Source organism: Leuciscus leuciscus, assembly GCF_965113295.1.
Source record: "Leuciscus leuciscus genome assembly, chromosome: 14".
Lineage (NCBI taxonomy): Eukaryota > Metazoa > Chordata > Actinopteri > Cypriniformes > Leuciscidae > Leuciscus > Leuciscus leuciscus.
The window spans coordinates 1,930,279-1,952,240 of record NC_138738.1 but is presented as its reverse complement, the minus strand read 5'-3'; the positions used below and the strand labels follow the sequence as shown (position 1 = coordinate 1,952,240).

The 21,962-nt window shown below is 38.2% G+C and overlaps 1 protein-coding gene across 10 annotated transcripts in view; it reads left to right on the top strand.

Moving 5' to 3' along the window:
- The first annotated feature begins 1,377 nt into the window (after nt 1–1,377).
- Nucleotides 1,378–21,962, top strand: part of ralgapb (Ral GTPase activating protein non-catalytic subunit beta) — a 52,299-nt gene continuing 31,714 nt past the window's right edge. For 3 of the 10 annotated variants that reach the window (XM_082136312.1, XM_082136309.1, XM_082136317.1), the window contains exons 1-12: nt 1,378–1,538; nt 5,523–5,730; nt 8,639–8,841; nt 9,247–9,413; nt 10,316–10,502; nt 12,438–12,569; nt 12,726–12,904; nt 14,407–14,457; nt 15,899–15,946; nt 16,179–16,226; nt 18,440–18,591; nt 20,107–20,314. In XM_082136312.1, the coding sequence (XP_081992438.1) occupies nt 5,554–5,730; nt 8,639–8,841; nt 9,247–9,413; nt 10,316–10,502; nt 12,438–12,569; nt 12,726–12,904; nt 14,407–14,457; nt 15,899–15,946; nt 16,179–16,226; nt 18,440–18,591; nt 20,107–20,314 (1,552 nt within the window). In that variant the 5' untranslated portion in view covers nt 1,378–1,538; nt 5,523–5,553. The remainder of the gene's footprint in view (nt 1,539–5,522; nt 5,731–8,638; nt 8,842–9,246; nt 9,414–10,315; nt 10,503–12,437; nt 12,570–12,725; nt 12,905–14,406; nt 14,458–15,898; nt 15,947–16,178; nt 16,227–18,439; nt 18,592–20,106; nt 20,315–21,962) is intronic. The other 7 variants (XM_082136316.1, XM_082136310.1, XM_082136315.1 and 4 more) reach the window with 4 other exon arrangements.

Sequence of the window (21,962 nt, the reverse complement as noted above, 5' to 3'; positions counted from 1 at the left end):
TCCTTCGCAACTGCGTGCCATTCAACACCTACCCTAAATATATTTCTCTTAATATATGTCTTTTCCCCGCATCTCAGAAGTTTTTAGCGCACCTGGAGGAGGAGCATAGCGAAGTCAGATGATTCACTTGAACGAATCGATTCGTTAGAATGCTTCGTTTTAATGAACCGTCTTAATACAAACGATTCACCAAGTTATCGCTCGCAGAAAATGTACCATTTTAAATCTTAAATTAAGATCAATGTTCTAAATGAGATTAAAAGTCAAACATACTCAAAGATTTTGAGTTGATTTTCACTGTATTTACGAATAAAATCATGTGTGATTTAATTTTTATCACGGTAATGCCCTGTTTTAGACATAACAAGCCAAATGATTACCATTTATGCCAGCTCATGAATATGCTAATCTTTAAGTGTAATAATATTCTTAATCAAATGATTACTCTCTGACGCTGTCACTAGAACATATAAAAACCTCTGTACTTTTTTTGTACGTTTCTCAGAAGCGGAAGTCGTCATAGTTGGGTAAACTTCTATAGCGGTGAATGAGACTAGGCTACATTTTTTTGTTCCTTTGCACAAATATCAAAAGAAAAACTCCACAACAATGTTTTCACAACTTTCAAAAAGAGGAAACAAATAGAGAGATTGATAACGGCAGTCAGAACAGAAGAGAGAACGATGTCCACTTTACATCACTCATAGTGAACAAACACCCTCATATATAGCAGTGTTTAAACTAGTTATTGCCATTTGATGCAAAGGTAGGCTAATATTATGCAAAGTATAGTGTTATAAATGTAGCCTACATACATTTTTTTTTTAAATGGAAATATAAACCTTTGCAGGATTTACGATGCCCGTTAAAACCTATCGTTAAAACGCGTCATTACAATAGTGAAAAGGGTCCATATTAACTACTTCTCCGAATTTGAAAAATAATGGCCATAGTTTGTTTGTTTTTTTTGCCATTGGATGCAAATGTAATGTTATAAATGTACATACCTTTTCTTTTCTTTTTAAGATAAGAAAATATAAAAACTTTGCAGGATTTACGATGCTGATGACCGTTAAAACGCATCATCACAGTCTGTGAAAAAAGGGTTTCGACGAAATATAAACTAGGCCGTTTGTTTCTGTATTTAGTGGTGTGATTTTGATACTTATTGATATTGGCGCTGTGATTAAGACCATTATTGTGTTTCTTACCTGATAGACAATTGTGTAAAAATGTTGTGGTGCTGTTTATGTTTTCAATATCCATCATACAGGGCGGGCGTGGTGTGGTGTGTACAGTCGAGTGATGCGAATCTGTGCGATTGAATCATTGGAAAGAACCGGTTCAAATGAACGATTCATTCGCGAATCGGACACCGCCGCTCACATCAGCCACTGCAAGCCAGCCAAACCCCCGCCGCCCGTGATGGAGGAGCGGGTCTGATCTCATCGGATCTACCGACAAACATGCTCGATCAAACCCGTTTCCCCGGCTAAATCACCAGAAGGAGCGACTGATTGATATGTGAACTGAATCAGGTAACGCTGTATATTAATATGTCCGTGTTGCGTTTGTGTGTCCGCTCCGGACAACTGTCACATGGGCCGTTTTCAAAATCTAGTGAGCTGCCTACATAGACAGCCTGTTTGAGCACTCTAGGATCAAATCCAAGTGTGCTGCCTGCTTAGCCAGTATTCTGAGGCAAAGTACACACGGAAAATTGTTAGCTACTTACTTAGCAGCATTCAAGTAGCTTTGTCTTGAAACCAAGTGCGCTACCTAGTTAGCAAGCTTTGTAGATTTTAAGACACGGCCACAGTCCCGCAGTGCGGCCTGCTTCTGTATATACAAAGCTATTTAATACTATATTAGATTTAAAGGTTAATGTATTTGATGAGTGGATGAGCAGCAGTGACCGATGATTGACAGCTGTCATTTGTTTGTTTTGAGGCGCTCGTGAGACTGGAATCAGCTGTCAAACAAACATGTATCAGATTGATTCGCGCCAAAGCTGGAGAAAACGGCAAAGACTAGAGAATATTGTATGTGTTGTCTGGTTTATTTAAGAGCTGGGAAGGGAATTATGTTTTTGTGTATTTTTTTGCTCATCTGTTTAGCGATAAATTCGTGGTTTTAATCCCAGTCACCATTGGAAATCAGTCTGTTAGCTTAGCTCGCGAGCTGCTAATAGACTGTAGCGTTTCAAACTCTTTGATTTAATGAGTGTTATTTCCATTTAAATGGTCTAAGGGTGTAAAATGAATATATAAATATGAATGTGGACGTCTGTGTTGAGATTTTAAGCTTCACTGACTCGTAACCGCTCGGTTAACACAGATGCTAACGAACACATCGGCTACGGAAGTCGAGTTGAAAACATCTCATGATTTTTAGGAAGGTTCATTCAGAGATTGTTTATATAAAAGCAAATGCGCTAAAAAGTGGATATCACGTTATTCTTTAACATGTAAATACCTGGTACATTTATATTTTAACCTAACATTATTTTGACGTGCCATTTAGGTGTCATGGTATATGAATCAAACAGCACAAAAACATTATACTGCCATAGTTTTTTATAATAATACTAAAAAAACTAAAATAATAGACATGAACCATGACATTCTTCTGTGTTTTACTGTGCCATTTAAAGTCAGTGGTATTGATATCAAATTACCATGGTATTCCTATTGATATAATCACTGTCTGCCAGTGTGTATGTGATATAAACACACAGGGCCTAAACTAACTTTTGACTTAAGAACATTTAAATATATAAATAAAAATGTACATTTAAATAAATATTTTTTACCGACCATGAAACTGGTTTTGCAAAAACAGGCTGTAATGACACCAACATTTTAGATACCAGTGAAAATTCACAGTTATTCTATTCCAGTTTCGATACCACAGCTAAAACTACAGTACTAGCCTTATACTAATATACATTTATAAAACATTAAAGTAAACAGTCAGCAGTAAAATTAGGACACAAATTAAGACAATATAACAAAGATACAAATGAAACAAACATTTGATTACTTTATTAAATATCAGTACTGTCAGAAAACCTGAAAAGCACTGATATTTAATAAAGTAATCAAATGTAAAATAACACTGCGTAGTCTTCAGTGTATAAATTAAACATCCTTATTAATTAATCCTTATTACAAGTAGTTACAAAAGTTATTCAGTCCAGAGCAGTGAGTGTTTTTTCTTTCTCTTTTGTTGTTAAAATTAAAAACGGACAGCGGCAGGAATATTAGGCTACTGTCACTTTAAGAGCGAATGCACGGGTCTAATATACTCACACACATGTGTTTACTTTCTCAACTGTTTACATTCACTCACAACATAACCGACTATGTTTACTAGGATACTTCCTGTACTTGAATTTTTGCTTTTTTGTTTGTTTACGTTCATGCATTGTTAGAATTGATAAAAATGTCTCTGGCCAATTGCTAAGTAACACCGTATCATGTACTCGCCAACACCGATTTTAACTCTCATTTGGCTTTTTGGAATGTCGAGTGTTAATTTCAGCCCCTGTATGTATATATGCATATGTAGATATATGTATATAATGCTGTGATGATTTAGTCAAGTCAAGAGAAACATCATGTAATGAATATGCATTGGTATACTTCTCTTGTGCTGTGTATATACAGTACTGTGCAAAAGTCTTAGGCATGTTAATACCCCCCCCAAGATTTCTATCTTTTGCTGTAGTGTGTCAGTAGGAAATATCAGTTTACATTTCCAAACATTGTTTTGGCCATTAATTGTAATAATCCAGTGAGATTTGTGTATGCACAAGGAGTCTGACAACAGCCGGTATGATCTGATCTCACCATCATCGAGTCCGTCTGTGATTACATGAAGAAACTGAGACAGACTAAATCCAGAAGAACTGCGGGAACGTCTCCGAGATGCTTGAAGAAACCTTCCTGCAAAGCTCCCTGAAGAACGATGCACAAGTGTACCTGGACAAAAGCCGTTTTAAACGCAAAGGGTCGTTACACCATATATTGATTTGAATTAGTTAATAGAAGTTAAATCATAAATAAATTCAATTTGTGATTTTATTTTTGAAAGCATTCTCACTTTACAGCATTTTAACACGAGTGCCAGTGCTTCTCCCAGTCCTGGAGCTTTGCAGGAAAGTTTCCTCAAGCATCTCGGAGACGTTCCCGCAGTTCTTCTGGATTTAGTCCGTCTCAGTTTCTTCATGTAATCACAGACGGACTCGATGATGGTGAGATCAGATCATACCGGCTGTTGTCAGACTCCTTGTGCATACACAAATCTCACTGGATTATTACAATTAATGGCCAAAACAATGTTTGGAAATGTAAACTGATATTTCCTACTGACACACGACAGCAAAAGATAGAAATAACTGACTTAAAACCATTTAACATGCCTAATAACATGGATATTAACATGCCTAAGACTTTTGCACAGTACTGTATATATATATATATATTAGTCTTTAATCTATATTCCTGAGGCTTTGAGATTTGGTGCCACTCCATGTTTAAAGTTTATTCTAATATCATCAGACCGCTCAGATTGTATCTTGGATTAGTGAAGACAGCGAGACTCGTGGGCAGGGTCTGGATAACATCAGAGCTGGCAGGTTCTTCAATAGTTTCTCAGATTCATGTTCACTAGTCTTCTGTTCAGTGAGATCAGACTCTCCGGCTGATAGATCTCAGTTCCCCGTGTGGGATTACCGCTCTGGATCAGGGGATCGACACGGAACGTTCTGTGTTGTTGTCATAACAGCGTCCTGCATAGTTCATCATCACTTCTGTGTGTGCAAACAGACCCTGGTGTGTGATAAGAGGAAGCTTGTTATGAAACAGGACGGGTGATATGACCAAAGTTAGGCCTAGGTGTTTTATATCACACATCTCAGTAATGGGAGACTGAATGTCGTGGTGTAACTATTTTTGCTGGAAATTCAAGGCAAAACGTTGTTTTATTTACCAAAAATAAAATTGTGTGTGTGTGCGAGAGTGTGTGTGTGTTTTAATATTGTTGTGATACTGGTTTTTATTTTTTTATTTTTTGTTTTCATTTTAGTTAGTTTTAGTAAAAAAATGTTTGCCATATTATTATTCTTTTTTTTTACATTCTTTTTATTTTTTATAAAATTTTATTACAATTTAAATGTTGCTTTGGCAACTAACTAAAATAAGTTTAATTTTGATTTTGATTTCAGTTAACGTTTATTTCGAGTAACAAAATGTTTATTTTTTTATGGTTTTAATTTTAGTTCACTATGATTACCCTGATAGATACACTGCTAAAGATTATTGAAGATACTTTTGTTAAACTGTTAAATTATTCCTTATATATTTATTTACTTATGTATATATTATTATTATTATTATTTATTTTTATATATATATATATATATATATATATATATATAATTTTTTTAGTTTTATATATATATACTAAATCTCTCAGTCTTCAAGCCTGTAAACATGCGTCTGGTGTGCGTCTCTCCTCAGGTCGCAGTGAGATCCAGTAGAAGTCGAGGTCATGTACTCTGAGTGGCGATCTTTACACCTGGTGGTCCAGAGTGACCAGGGTCACCTGAGTGTGTTACACACGTACCCCGCCGGCGTGGGGCGAGACGTGGCAAACGCTGTGGTGCGACCCCTGGGAAACTCCCTCGGGGGAGCGCCGGCTGAGTGCCTCCTCAAGACTGACAAGGAGGTAAGAAGTGTGTGTGTGTGTGTGTGTGTGTGTGTGTGTGTGTGTGTGTGTGTATGTGTGTGTGTGTGTGTGTGTGTGAGTGAGAGAGATGGGTAGGTTTAGGGGCCGTGTGTCTGTTTGTGTGTGTGTGATGGTTTAGGGGTGTGTGTGTGTAATGGGTAGGTTTAGGGGTGTGTGTGTGTGTGTGTGTGTGTGTGATGGGTAGGTTTAGGGGTGTGTGTGTGTGTGTGTGTGTGTGATGGTTTAGGGGTGTGTGTGTGTGTAATGGGTAGGTTTAGGGGTGTGTGTGTGTGTGTGTGTGATGGGTAGGTTTAGGGGTGTGTGTGTGTGTGTGTGTGTGTGTGTGTGTGTGTGTGTGTGTGTGTGTGTGTGTGTGTGTGTGTGTGTGTGTGTGTGAGATGGGTAGGTTTAGGGGTGTGTGTGTGTGTGTGTGTGTGTGTGTGTGTGTGATGGGTAGGTTTAGGGGTGTGTGTGTGTCTGTGTGTGTGTAATGGGTAGGTTTAGGGGTGTGTGTGTGTGTGTGTGTGATGGTTTAGAGGTGTGTGTGTGTGATGGGTAGGTTTAGGGGTGTGTGTGTCTGTGTGTGTGTAATGGGTAGGTTTAGGGGTGTGTGTGTGTGTGTGTGTGTGTGTGTGTGTGTGTGTCTGATGGTTTAGGGCTGTGTGTGTGTGTGTGTGTCTGATGGTTTAGGGGTAGGGTTAGTGTAAGGGGACAGAATATACAGTTTGTACAGTATAGAAACCATTAGCCTACGTCTATGGAGGTCCTCACAAGTATAGCTAAACAGTGTGTGTGTGTGTGCGTGCGTGCGTGTGTGTGCGTGCGTGCGTGCGTGCGCGTGTGTGTGTGCGTGTCATAACATCTCACATCTGTAAAGAGTCTTGAATTCAAACCCGAGGCTGCGGCAGGAACAATTCAAGGTTGAGTTACTGGGTGGCATGTTTGAATTAATTCAGACGAACGACCTGTTAACGATTAACTTCTGCTGAGGCTTCTGGGTAGAACAGGTTTTCCTCAGAGCAGTTCATGTGCAGTTTGTCTTTTATATGTGATATGGTTCACTTTTTAACACACCTGCCAATGACAGGATAGAGAATGTTTATATAATAAATAAATAAATATTTCTTGCTGATGATGCAATTTTTTTTACCCTTTATGTTCTATTATCTAATGTATATCTAATCTCATTCATAATAGTTCTATCTTTTTTTTAATGCCATTTTTACTTCTTTATTTTTTTTTATATTATATGTAAAGCACGATGAATGACCACTGTGTATGAAATGTGCTGAATAAATAAATTTGCCTTGCCTGGAAATTTTCCATAGGATCATATGCACCATATGAGCAAAACTGTGATTTTGTTCCTCATATTTTATATATCTGGAGGAATATTCCACAAGAAAAAAACATTTTAGATGATAATTTTTCATGCAGGTCATAAATGTTTTCATTAGTAGACGCTTTGTATCTTCGATATGAATTGCACATCCGCCCTTCACTCAATTAAGGTGAACTTTGTTAACATGTTTTTTTTAATAAATCCTTTTACTCATGTTGAATTAGCGCTCCAGATCGGCGTACAAATTGACAGTATGAGCTCTATTTGATGTTAAACATGTAATGTTGCAGTTCCTAATAAAGTTAAGAGTTTATTAGGAAGTTAAAGAACAGTGCTGTGTTGGTTCCTCAGTTGCTCATTTGCATAATTTGGTTAGAAACAAAACACGCTGCTAAGTTACTTATTGACCTAAAATGGAAGATGTGCTGTGATGTTATTAGTGCAAACGTTTGAGTGCGTTTTTAGTTCCCTCTTGAATCTGGGTGGGTGTCATTCAGTGCTAGTTACAAACCTGTGTGTGTGTGTGTGTGTGTGTGTGTGTGTGTGTGTGTGTGTGTGTGTGTGTGTGTGTGTGTGTGTGTGTGTGTGTGTGTGTGTGTGTGTGTGTGTGTGTGTGTGTGTGTGTGTGTGTGTGTGTGTGTGTGTGTGTGTGTGTGTGTGTGTGTGTCCCCTCATCGACTTCCATTGCATTGTGCATGGTTCCTGTAGGCTTCTGTGTACTGTGATAAGAGGAAAGGATATCCTGCCAATTCCCTCTCTGCCTCTGATTTTCTTTTTTTTCTCCTGACCTCTGATCCTTCTCATTGCTCGTCCATGGTGACCGATGCCGATGCTATTTATTTGGAGTATAATTGTGCAATAACCCAGGTCTAGTTGAATGCACCGCTGTTCTCTTTTCCTATTGTCAGAACTGTCTATATCAGTGTGTTTTTACCAAGCGGCAACCTTCCCGTCTCTCTTGAGTCCAACACTGAAGCGACTTAAACTGCAGTTCATCGACTGGCCACTAGAGCCCGGCTGCAGAAGAGAGTCAATCCCATAGACTCCCATGTTAAAATGGCCAACTTTACAGACGAAAAAAAAATGTTTACAGCCTGGTGCAAAAAGTGGTTTTGGTTTATATAGCTAATGTTGCTCTTCATGACGACTGTGTGGGGGGTGAATTTTTTTATAACTCATCCGTTTAAATTATATTAAGCCTTAAAGTTCTGCATAATTAAGGGCGTGGCCACTTGAGTGACAGGTGGATTGCCGCTGATGTCACTTGTAGCCGTTTGTCTGCTGTCTTTAGCGTCACGTCACCTCAGCTAATTCGCCTCTTTGCCCATTTTCGTTTATCCGGGATTGACGCGCTAACAAGATGGCGACGGCCGGCTCCGCCCACTTTGGGCTTCAAAAATGCTCGTCAGAAACATCAACGTCACGGACACTACGTCCATATTGTTTTTACAGTCTATGGTTTTTGCATCTTGCAACTTTTCCCTCTCAAACTCAAGGATTGTTGATCCATCTCAAACCGGTTTAGTTGCTTATTTATCCATCTAATGCCGTCCTTGTCGTCCTCAGGTGAAATGGACCATGGAGGTGCTGTGTTACGGCCTGACGCTCCCCCTGGATGGAGAAACGGTTAAGTTGTGTGTGGACGTCTACACTGACTGGATAATGGCCCTAGTGTCTCCAAGAGACTCGATACCACAGCCCATCATTAAAGAGCCCAACCTCTACGTCCAAACCATCCTGAAACACTTGCACAACCTATTCCTGCCCAGGTGTGTTTGGACTATAAGTTTAATTGCCCATGATGCACACAGGATTTACAATATACAGTCATATATATTGTTTTACTAGTGGGTGCAGGACACTATAGTTCATTTATCTAAACGAGGAGAGCAAAATAAAGTAAACTGTGACATATTATACCCAATAATTCTTCATACAGTAAAAATTTTATAAAATTTGGGACCAAAAATGATTCAGACACTTTGACCTGATCATGTTTTGCGTGATAATGTGAGAAATGTTAAAAGGTGTCTGAATAAATGTTGGTTTGACTGTTGCATGCATCTAAAACAACTCAGACTAGAACATTTCGGGTGTTCAAACTGTTGTTAATTGTAGCACTTCCTGTTTGTGTTTTATGATTTTGATTGAATATGAATGTTTCTTTCTTCCAGACCAGAGCACTTCAGCCTAGTGCACTTTAAATTGTGTCAGCAAGTGTTGTCTGCAGTGCAGAAGTTGGCGCGCGACTCATCCGGCATGGCCAGAGAGACGTGGGAAGTGCTTCTCCTCTTTCTTCTGCGCATCAATGACACGCTACTGGCCCCGCCCACTGTGGGAGGTCCGTATGATGCCATGGACAAACTCAATGTTGTTTCCCTCCAAAATAGAGCAAAGTTCTGTATTGAACTAGAACTGACATTGACTGACAAACAAATGAGAGAAGGCGCATGTTTTGCATCTAAACAAACTGCATTTTGTGTGTCGTTTGCAAATTAACCTCACGTGAAATGTGTACATTTGCTTTGCACAATCAAAACTCATGTTTGCTTTAAATGAACTTTAGCTGTCAAGATCACATCTATATGATAGTTTATTAATGGGGTCATACTATGCACTTTTGTAGCATTTTAAGGAAATATTATGTTGTCAGGTTTTAATTTAGTTTTTTGTTTTGATTGGTTAATGTTTTGCATATGAAAACTACCAACACAAGGAAAGGAGACATTTTTTTCAGCTGAATACACTTTTTTTTAACTAAATATTTCAGCAAAAACAAGCAGAACATTTCTGTGAATTTCCCAGTTGTCTAAAAGTGTCATAATGTAACGACTGTAGTCATTCATTTTAGCCCTTAAAACTCATCTTTGATCACCAAAATGACATTTCTTAAAATATCTTGAATGTAACTCGACACCCTTGCCTCATTTAGTATGTGCGGTTCTATGAATATGCAAATGATCCCCGCCTCCACTCACTCACTCAGCTCAGAGATCCACTGGTTGACGATCACACGTTGATCTGATTGGTTACAAGGTAGTTTGTGACGTCAGAAACACCAGCGATTTCAAAGCGTGTGTTTGAGACTGTCTTTGGTTCACTGCAGTTTTAAGGAGAAAACACTCAGCAATGCTGTCGACTTATGAACTTACACATGGTTTGTCTTAAAGCATATTAAAAACACCACATAGACACATAAACAACATTTAAAAGTTTGATTTTCACCACATCTTTATCCTGTAGGTGGTATAGCAGAGAAGCTGGCAGAGAAGTTGATCAGCGTGCTGTTTGAGGTTTGGTTCCTGGCCTGTACGCGCTGTTTCCCCACGCCGCCATACTGGAAAACCGCCCGAGAGATGCTGGCCAACTGGAGACATCACCCTCCCGTGGTGGAACAGTGGAGTAAAGTGATCGCAGCTCTCACTTCCAGGTACTCTATAGTCTCGCGTATCCAGACCTTCAGACTTACGGCAGAAGGTGCACATTACAGAAAGATCCTAACTTCAGAATCCTATCTTCTCTGTTTGGTAACGGTGGCCATTTCAGTAGTCTTATCTTATCTACAGATAGGAAAAGGGTATTACAGAAGCATCCTAACTCCACAAACAATCCTAAAAACTGTCTTAAATTTAGGACAACCCCAATGGTGTTGGGGTTCAAAATTATTTGAAAGCCAGCTGTAAAAAATCACATAATAAAAGCCCTGTCTCGTCACATTTATTACTGATACAAGATGAAGAACAGCGATGTTTGATGGTGGAAAGACTGTGAACACCCAAATGATGTGCTGCACTTTGACGACAAAACTCTGACAAATAATTACAGACTCCTGTGAAATAAAAGGACTGTAAGAAAGGTTTTCTACCAAGCTATTCAAAACTTCACTTATTGAAAAGCTCCACATATTTTGTTTCTCCATTCTCCAGTTTTTCCGGTTGCTTGGAAACAGACCTGAGAGTTGATTCCCGAACTCGATGGAGGGGTTTAAGGTTTCCTAACTACAGATAAGATGAGATTTTGTAAGACAGGATAAGAATCCTAAATCAACTTAAGATTTTCTTCTGTAATACAAACTTGTGAAAAATCCTAAATTAACTTGTCATATCTTAACTTAAGACTTGGACTCTATCGCAGCTTTTCTTGGCCATGGACGTTTGACTGACATGTAACGCAACCAATCACAGTTCTTTTTGTTCCGCGTCATATTTAGGGGCGTAATAATATAATGTCGATGTCCCTACAATAACAGACGTGTTATTGCATGCATCTAATATGCGTGTGCATCTAATAAATTATTCATTCAAGGACGTTGTGCAAGTTTACTGGATCAATAAAGCCGCGAACTTCACATACTTTTGAAAATCCAGCGTTTAGTTGATCCTGGTAAGCGCTCATTGTCAGGCTGAGACTGGGTAGGTCTGCTGAAGTGAATAACCACAAAAGCTGCAGCTTTACAATACTTACATTTATTAGCATTTTGCAGAAGAACATTGTATTGGTTGTGCTTGGGCTCTGCGTGACTGTGCAGATGAATATGTTTCTCCTGCTGCTTATAAAACATTCTCTGCTAGGCTTCAGAGATATAACCTGTCTGACTAGCTGTAAATGTGGGCGGTGCTTGATTTTGTCTGTGAGGAATTGATTGGATGGTTGTGGTTTGCTATTGGCTGATCTCATGTGAGTGACAGGTTATAGCCCCGCCCTCATCATCAGAGAAGATAAGAGATGTTGCAAGAGGAAGTTATTCTGATTCAGGATTATCAGGAACATGAATTTATAACTAATAATGTGCACGGACAAATCATTTATAATAAACACTGCAATATTCCATCAAAAATAAGAGTTGCACATTTTTAATTCACGGTAACTTTAAGGTTAAAACCTTTAACTCAAAGGTTAAACGCTGTAAACATATATTGCTCAAAGTTAGCTCATGATAACTAATGCATTAGTTATTGTAAAGTGTTAACTATAGAATAATTAAACTAATATGTTTAATCACACCAGTTTGAGAGAGATTGCACAATATGTACTGAAAATTCATTAAAATATCTAAAAAACAAGAATTGTTTTAAAATAATTGCATTATCTTACAGTTTGATTGGGAAAATATGTAGTTTTGCACATTTTTATTCACCAGTGAGTTTGATTGTTCGACTACAGGATGTTTTCCTTTATGTTTATGCACTTGACAGACACTTTTATCCAAAGCAACTTGTATTGCATTCGAGGTATATTGTTTTACCAGTTCATGCATTGAATGCTGTGACCTTGGTGTTGCTCGCACCATGCTGAACTGTTTGTAAAGTAGACAGATGTCGAAGCTTTTATTTGTTTGACCTTATTTGTTTTGTTGTCCACACAGGCTTCTGCGCTTCATGTACGGCCCGTCGTTTCCTCCGTTTAAAGTGCCGGACGAAGACGCCAGCCTCATCCCCACCGAGATGGACAACGACTGTGTGTCTCAGACGTGGTATCGCTTTCTACACATGCTCAGGTCTGCAGTAAAACTGACTCTCTGTGTTTAATAGGTTGATTCCCGCTTCAGAAACCGAATCAAGCTCTGTTTGTTTAAATGCCATGACATGTCAACATGTCCATTCTGGTCATGGATACTAACACAAAGTTGTTCAATTATCTCTCTCGCCTTCAGTAACCCTGTGGACCTTAGCAATCCCGTCATAGTGAGTTCCACCCCAAAGTTTCAGGAGCAGTTGTTGGGGGGTAACGGCGTTCCTCACGAGGTCATTCAGCACCCCTGCCTCAAACAGCTTCCCCAGATCTTCTTCAGAGCGATGAGGGGCGTCAGCTGCCTCGTGGACGCGTTCCTCGGTAAGATCCGTGAATATCTACAACATTCAGGGCTCTTTTATGAAATGCATTGGTTTTTTGGATGCTACCATGTTGGCATTACCATGATTTTCCATTATGGTGGTCATTCATTAGCATGGTATGTAGGGGTGGGAGAACATTTTTTATTCTCTGATGAATCGTGATTGTCTTTTCCAGCAATTATGAATCGATTCAGAGCTTTCTTTCTTTTTTTACTACTTGTGCGCACTAGAGTCGTATTCTGTTTGCTTCCAGCTACATACAAACACACAAAACCATCAAACATACAGTATATATCAGTTTTTCCCGACAGGTTGTGTCAGGTGTGCCGTGGAAAATTATCAAATTCCAAAAAATTATAAAAAATAAATGCTACAAATAAGAATATATCATTGCGCTGTTGGGTAAGAGTATCTCTCTATAGTTCGTCATTGTTTTATAAAATGAATGCTATTGGTCATCCTTTACGTCTGTCTGTTGTTTTACACTTATTTAACCAATAAAAAGCATTTATAAGAGGTTGTGGCTTAACCATTGGCTCCTCAAACTGTCCGTCAAACCTCATAACTCCACCCGCCTCCATTGACCGCTCACAGTTTGGAGATCTTTGCTTGTTTGCAAGGCAAGGGGAAAAAATAGAACTGATGTTTGCGTAAGTTCAGCGTTTTATCTAATCAAGAAACACTGTGTCCATAAAGGCTTACGTTTTTGGTGTTTGAAGAGCGGAGAATAGTCTTAGTCTTTGCCATCTAGTCTAGAAGCAAATATAGTGTTTTAAATATCTTGTGCATAGCGCTTCATCTTTTGTATCATAAGATTTTGATCATGAGATTTCAACAAGAAAACTGAGCAACCTTATAAAGCTACAATGAACTTTATATCCTGAACGTTGATGAAAACGTAATGTCGTTCGCTGGTCAAAAAACTCGTAACTCTATTTGACCTTGATTTTCATAAAATGTTAATATTATAAAGCCACAATACCAACTTCGACAACAGTGTTTAATTGGATACGAGGTTTCCGCCCGACTTTCACATCAAATATTTGACTTTCACATCCAATACTACTTTTAAAATAGCCTAATATCTAGATTTATATGCCATTTGAAGCAATGCATTTCATTATATTTTTATATAGTGGTGTGCCGTTACACTGGGAAACACTGATGTATATAAACTTGCATGAGTTTTTATAGTTGAAGCGTAATACAAGGAAGATCACAGGCGTCATTGCCCATCATATACGGTAAGTGTAATCAAGAATCGGATTATGATTCCCAGTCAATCATAATTGGATTGTGAGGTGACTAAAGATTCACCACTAATGGTTTGTACAACAAAGCCTCTGCATATTATAAGGCTTTTCCATTCATCATTTATTGCACTACATTGTAATCTCAGATGTTGTTTTAGTCTCTGTGATTTTGACGCTTCTGATTATTGTTTGACTTCTAGTCGCAGTGATGTATGAACACCAGCTTTGACTGTCTTTCCATTTCTAGGTGTTGCTGTTTCTAAGAAACTCGAGTGTGGTGAAACTCTGCCTCCTCCTGGTACTCACACAACTGACTTTACTCAACCTATTTTATTTCCCAGTCCATCTGAAATTAATTAATTTAGTATTATCACATGTAATTGCTATGATTTTTATTTACACTACCTTTCAAAAGTTTGGGGTCAGTAAGATTTTCCTTACTGATTCTTCTGCTCACCAAGGCTGCATTTATTTGATTAAAAATACAAACAAAAACAGTAATATTGTGAAATATTATTCCAATTTAAAACAGCTGTTTTCTATGTGAATATACAGTAAAGTGTAATTTAAGTGTAATGCATTACTCCAGTCTTCAGTGTCACATGATCCTTCAGAAATCATTCTAATATGATGATTTGATGCTCAAGAAACATTTATGATTATTATCAATGTTGAAAACAGTTATTTACATTTTTATTTCATGATGCTATGATGAATAGAAAGTTCAAAAGAACAGCATTTCTCTGAAATCTAAAGCTTCTGTAACATTAAACACGACCGTTCAAAAGTTTGGGGTCAGTAAGAATTTTAATTTTATTTTTGGGGGAAAGAAATAAAATAAATCAATACTTTTACTCATCAAGGATGAGTTAAACTGATCAAAAGTTACAGTAAAGACATTTATAATGTTAGAAAATATTCTATTTTAAATAAATGCTGTTCTTTTGAACTTTCTATTCATCAAAGAAGTTTCTTGAGCATCAAATCATCATATTAGAATGATTTCTGAAGGATCATGTGACACTGAAGACTGGAGTAATGATGCTGAAAATTCAGCTTTGATCACAGGAATAAATTACAGTTTAAAATATATTAAAATAGAAAACAATCATTTTAAATTGTCATAATATTTCACAATATTACTGTTTTTTTATTTATTGTTTTTTATCAAATAAATGCAGCTTTGGTGAGCAGAAGATACTTCTTTTAAAAACATAAAAAATCTTACTGACCCCAAACTTTTGAACGGTAGTGTATATTTAAAGAAACTAGCCAGTTAGGCATCAGAAACATCACTTTTTGGTTGATAAAATATGTTCTCTAAACTAGGAGTAAGACTTCTGAATCACAAATGCAGTGCGATATGTTTGACTCTGCAACATTTCAGTGGAAATGTGGGTTTCAAGTCCTGTCCGTAAAGTATATTGTAACTGTAACTTTATTTTTATAGCAAAGCACAGTCTGGTTTAATTGACATATGTTCAGGCAAACTGAAAAGTAAATTGGATTGATTTGGTTAATTTATTCGCACAGACAGTGTTCAAGACGCTCCTCTCTGCAGCTGTTATTATTAAGTTGAAATTTGTTCCAAGAATGAACAAAGCCTGACCTCACTGTCTCAGTATAGTTAGTTAGATTAGATCTTAACGGCGCATGCTCAGTGGTTCGTCGCTCGTAGCTCACTATGGCCTGACATGTTGTGTCCTTTTCTTTAGAGGTCTTGTTTTATGTTTCCTCAGGAGTCACAGTGTCTAGGAGCAATATTCGAGACAGACTTCCCTCTATAGGTACACTGAACCTGTCCAAACCCAATCAGTTAGTGACTAACAGTGGGTTTAACTATCCAACACACTGATTCTGTTCATGGAGGTGTTTGGCTGCAATAGAAGGGCTGTAACTATAATCACATCAGAAATAACGATGTTTCTCATTGGAGTTTTTCAAATTATGGTCTGTTGTAAATCTTCCTTTTTGAGGTTACTGTTTCTTTATCTGTGTAATCCCATTTTTATCCCCCAGGTGTTCCTGTTTCTCGGAACAATTTACGAGACCGGCTCCCATCTTATGGTATTTGTTAACGCGCCTCTGACTAATCAAGAGGGAGTTTGATGAGGACTGTAGATTTCGCGAGGTGTTTTGTGCAAACGCAAGCACTTTTAGATCAAAAATGTTTTGTGGAAATCAATTAAACGTCATTAATTATCTTAATTGCCTTGTTTTTGCTCCTATGCAAGAGTAAAGGCACGTTCACACTAAGGATGATAACAATAAAGATATAGTTCTAAAAAATCATTCCAAATATTAAAAAAATTGCAGACTACAACAATAACTTCACAGAGAAACGATATCATTGGAATCACTTTCAGATTTTTGGGGGGGGTTTTTTCAGCTGATGAACAAATAAAAACATTCAAAGCCAATCAGAATCCATGCTGCTTTAAAGAGCTCAAGCATTTGCGATATAGTTATCGTTATCTTTATAGTTCTAGTTATTGTTCTTGGTGTGAACGGACCTTAAATCTTTGCCGAGAATGAATGTGTGCATACTTATTGGTTGGTATCCAATCTGCCTCTATATGTCATGTTGAGAAACAAAATCAAACAGATTTTAGACCCCATGACCCCAAATCTGCTTAAAGACCCCATGAAATAAGAATGTTGTGGTTTTTAGTCATTATAAGATAGTCTACATCCTTGATTATGCCAAAAAACACAGATTTAAAATGTAAATTAAATGAGAACGTCATGAATAATAACATTATTAATATTACCTGCAAATTATGTGTGTACTTTATTTCCATTCTCAACCATCTAGAATTAATTGAATTTGAACCATCAGTCCAGTTGCTATTCTGTAAGCTAAAGGCTATTGGATATTTGACAAAAAAAAGCAGACGTCCTTTGATGTCCTTCTCCAACTTCATGTTTCTTTAATATGGGGTCTTTAATGTCCCCTGTGAGGTGACAGAGGTGGAGGTGTACATAATGAAATGGCTCTGAAATATCAGCTTTCCTCTTACAGGCGACAATCAATAAACTTCCGGTTTAAATCTGTGGATCTTTCTGGAGAATAGGATGTCAAGGAGGGAGATCTGCTTCTTTTGCTGACCAATCAGTATGACCACAGAGGGTTTAGGCAAATAACCAGATTTGAATGCAGGGGTGACCAGCATTTTCTGCCAATCAGATGCAGAGCTGGGATGCTGTATGGAAATGCATCAGTGATGATGTCTTGGAATGTGTAGCGGGTTGCATCTCTTTGAAATGCTGTGAACAGGTTTCTCTCGCGTTATAAGCATGACTAAACGAGTCGTAAGTAAGATCTCGCCATACAAAATCATCGGCCCTTTTCCTACCTTGTCATCAAATATAATTTACAAAGGACAAATCAAATTATACGAAAATCATTGCCCATTATATTTCATTATTTTACTCAGACTAAGAAATTAGTGAAATGAAGGCTAGTAATGCGAGGGACATCTGTGTTTGAGTTCAAGATTATAGTGTGTGGATTAAAGGAATAATTCACCCAATAATGATAATCATTTACTTCGCCATCATGTCAATTCAAACATCTTTCTTGGAGATGTTTAGGAGAATGTTTACACTGCTCTTTTACATACAATGAAAGCAGGACTTGTCAGGACAAAACAAATCATCATAGTGGACTACATTTCATTTGTCATCAACTTGCAGTCTTGACTTCTTAGCCAGTGGCATTTGACATCTTTGAAGTGAAAACTTGCCACAACAAACTCACACAGGTTTAGAACGACATGAGGGCGAGTAAATGATGACAGAATTAAACATTTTGGGTGAATTATCCCTTTAAAGTTGGTGAATCTTGCACTACTGACCCAATCAGTACTCACCATCAAGCAACATGGATATACATGTTCCTTTTTACACATAAAATAGTTTTATGCAACAAATGTGCTGAAAATATCTATTCTACAGCGTGTATCCGGATTTGCATTATTGTTTTGTCATAGAGCTGAATTGTTTGGCCTTGCTGATGACGTTGAAATGGCCAAGAAGCATCAGATGTCATGACGTCCAAATAGACATAAACTTTGCATTTTCTCATATTTTAGGGCTGAAATGGATATGCTGCGATATTGTCCTGCAATTAAATAAACATTGGGCATGTTGGCAGGTGCTTTATGGCTGAATATGTGTCCAGACGTGATTTCTCAAGTGTTCTCTGTCTTCTTTTCTGTGTCATACGGTTTTAATTCTTTGGTTTTCTTGCTTCTCTGCTTGTTTCGTTTGTCTCACAGGTATTTCCCGCCCCCGATCGGACAGTGCTCCGCCCACACCTGTCAATAGGCTCAGTATGCCGACGCCCTCAATAACAACCAACACCACACCCCCCCACAACCGCAGGCACCGCCCCACCGCTGTTGCGAAGACAACCAGCAAAGCCTCAACGGTATGAGCATCTAATCAGTTGTAGTTATATAGCGCATCATGTAATGCGCGTCGTGCCTGTAACCCCTTCAGCCGTGACTTATTCACGATACAGCACTAGCCTTGAGTACCTTATGGCTTTTATAAAACGGTTACCACACTATACAAATATTAAAGCTAAAAAATATGTATCTATGCAACTTTCTTGAATTAAAATCACTTCCTTCCGCTGGAAAAAATAGTCCCTGACCATGAACAGCAACAGAAGTTACATACATTATTTCACCGTTAGATGGCGGAAAAGACTGTCTTTATGAGTGAGTCAGTCCATAGAGAAGACTTTTATATTGAAAGGACTGAAACTTGTGAACACGGAGAAGCAAGACGCAACTGAAAAATGTCTAGCGTGTCATGGGAAAATCGCAGCAGATATTCAAACAGATATTTTATTATGAATATAGGACTGACCTGAAGGAAAATGCTATATCTACTGTGAATGTAGGTACACTCGCTTACTCGATCTCTCACAATACTCTACTCTATAAGCTTCAATGAACAATATCATTGAGAACAAACATATGTTTACGTTGCTAAAGCCCTATTCGGACAGGACTAGTGTAACATGGAGAGGAGGGGTAAAGTAATTAATGTCAGTAAAGATTACGGCGACTTTTACCTTCAGTAAAAAGGTCTGGAAAAATAACCTCAGGTAATACTAATCCCGTGCGAATAGACCCGCTGTAAATATGTACGTAAATATTTCGTAATTTCTAGTATGGAGGCGCTTGAAAAATCATTCAGTTGTGTCGGCGCCAATGGCCTCGTGGTCCCTTCCCTATCCCATCCCCCGTCTCTCTCCCACCTCGTTTCCTGTTATCTCTCTACTGTCCTGTCACAATAAAAGGAAAAATCACCAAAAAAAACAATATTAAAAAAATATTACAAAAAGCATCAGTTGTGCTCTAGTCGCTGGAACGAGTCTGTGGCAAAACTCAAGTGTTTTACACACACCATTCAGATCAGAAGAAGATCGACAGCACTTGTTAGAGGCACGAAACATCTTTTAGCGTTAGATAAGTGTCTATTACCAACACAATCCAATATGAAGTTAATTAATACATCGTTCGACCGGACATAACTGTTTTATATATATAAATATAGGTTATATGTGTTTGTGCACGTGAAATCAGGAAGCAGCGTAACACACACATGACGACAGGAGTGACGGCGGTGTGTAAATCCAGTTACTCTCCCACTTCTGCTAGTTTACTGAGATCTCTTATCCCATGCGGATTGACCATTAATATTACAGACGTCCTGTGGTAAAGTTACACTCCATCTACCCTGGTAAAGCTAATCCCGTCCGTATAGGGCTTAAGTTAACACATTTTTTTTATTTGGCATATAATCAATGAGGACGTTGTATTGTATTGTGTTTTTTATTATTATATTGTATTGTCTGGTCAACCTAGGTTGTGAGTAATGGTGCTATATAAATAAAATTGACATTGACATTAGTTTACTCTCCACTCCACAGACTGGCCAGACCAAAGCGTCGCACCAGCCGTCTTCCACATCCCCTCTCTCCAGCCCAAACCAGACGAGCTCCGAGCCCCGACCGCTCCCGGCGCCGACCCGGCCCAAGGTCAACAGCGTGCTGAACCTGTTTGGCCAGTGGCTGTTTGACGCTGCACTGGTTCACTGTAAACTCCACTCCGGCCTGAGCAGAGACAGCAGCATGACCGGTATGACTGTAATACCCCTTATAATCAATCCTGCGGTCACCCGTTTTCCTTTGTTTTCATTTCTCTACTTATTTTACCTGTTGAGGGTGTCTTTATTTCTTTTTCTTTTTACAAAATATTCCTACCTGCAAGATTGTACCACATTCAGGGTTGGTGTTACACTAGTGTAGATTCTGTGAATATTGAGATTTTATGATTGTTTGTAAGTGAACATCTTATAAAAAAATAAAAAAAGATGTCATTCGTCAGCCATACACGCATAGAGACCTAAAATTGTATTTAAAATACCATTAAATGACAGCAAATTGTATTTCTGTAGCTCAAGCTCAAACAGTATATCATGACACTAGCAAAAACTAGCCAAGATCAAAGGTTCGATTCCCAGGAATGCATGAACTGATAAAAATGTGTTCCTTGATGCTATGTAAGGGTGTGTTCACACTTGCTTCAATTAAAATGAATTCTGGTGCGTTTGCTCTGTTAGTGCGGCTCATTTGAATAAGTGCCATGCCATCCGAACCGAAACAAGCCGTCCGCTTCCAAACGAACCCTGGTGCGGTTCGACTGAAATATGAGCGCAACATGGACCAAAGACAGGTGATGTAGTGTCGCCCATTACAGTTCAGTACAGGCATCAGAACCACGTGTTCTTGCAGCACATCTTACACACAGCATTGTTTTGGATGTTCGGTAAGTTGTGTCCAAAAAAATATATACGTCATGAAAGCCATTTTTGTATCTTTAGGTTCGGTGTTAAAAATGACTGAACGCCAGGACTAAATATATCATTTAAATGTTAAAAAGAACCGAACTACAAGTGTGAACACGCCCTAAGTCAGTTTGGATTAAAGCGTCTTCCAAATGCACACATGGAAATGGAAAAACATGCATTGATGAATTTTGAAACTGATGCAAACGCTTCTGTTAATTGGACATGACAAATATTAGCCGATTAATTGACTCCATTGAAATTGGTTTATTGCTTTGTTTACATGTATGTTAAGTTAAAGTAGATTTATGATTCAGCTATTGCACTCAGTTCTATTGTATGAATAAATTACTACCAAATAGGCATTTAGTCTGATGAGAATGTGGGATTAATCCAGTGTTTTATGTAGTGAATTGATTGAAATCATTGATAGCGTTGCGTACATCCTTTTCTTTTCTTGCATTTGTTTTTGTTCAGTTTTAATTTGTGCATGATTGGTAATTTTTCAATGGTCTCCCTTGTGTCTGTAAAACCAACAAAAACAGAAACAATAGTTTACTGAACTCTACTATTACTGCTGTTCTTTGATTTGTTTCCATTTTTATCTCTGTTATCTTGCAGCAACATTTTTCCAAATTCTTCTTTCTTATAAATCTTGTAAGTAGGAACACAAGCTTTACCAGTTGCAGTTATTTGGTTCATTTCAGTTTGTTTACTTCAATCTTTTTCTTTCGTTACACTGTCACTCGTTCATTTGTTGCAGTACTTGTTTTCTTGGGGCAAGAGACTTGCGCATAAACTTGCTTGAGTTAAAGGTCCGGGAGTGTTTTGACTGCTGCCCAAATCCCATTGGCTCAACTGCAACAAATATTCAGGATCCTAAGGTGGGACGTTGGCCGAGATGTTTTACAAGCGTCACGTGTCCGCCGAGACCCGAGA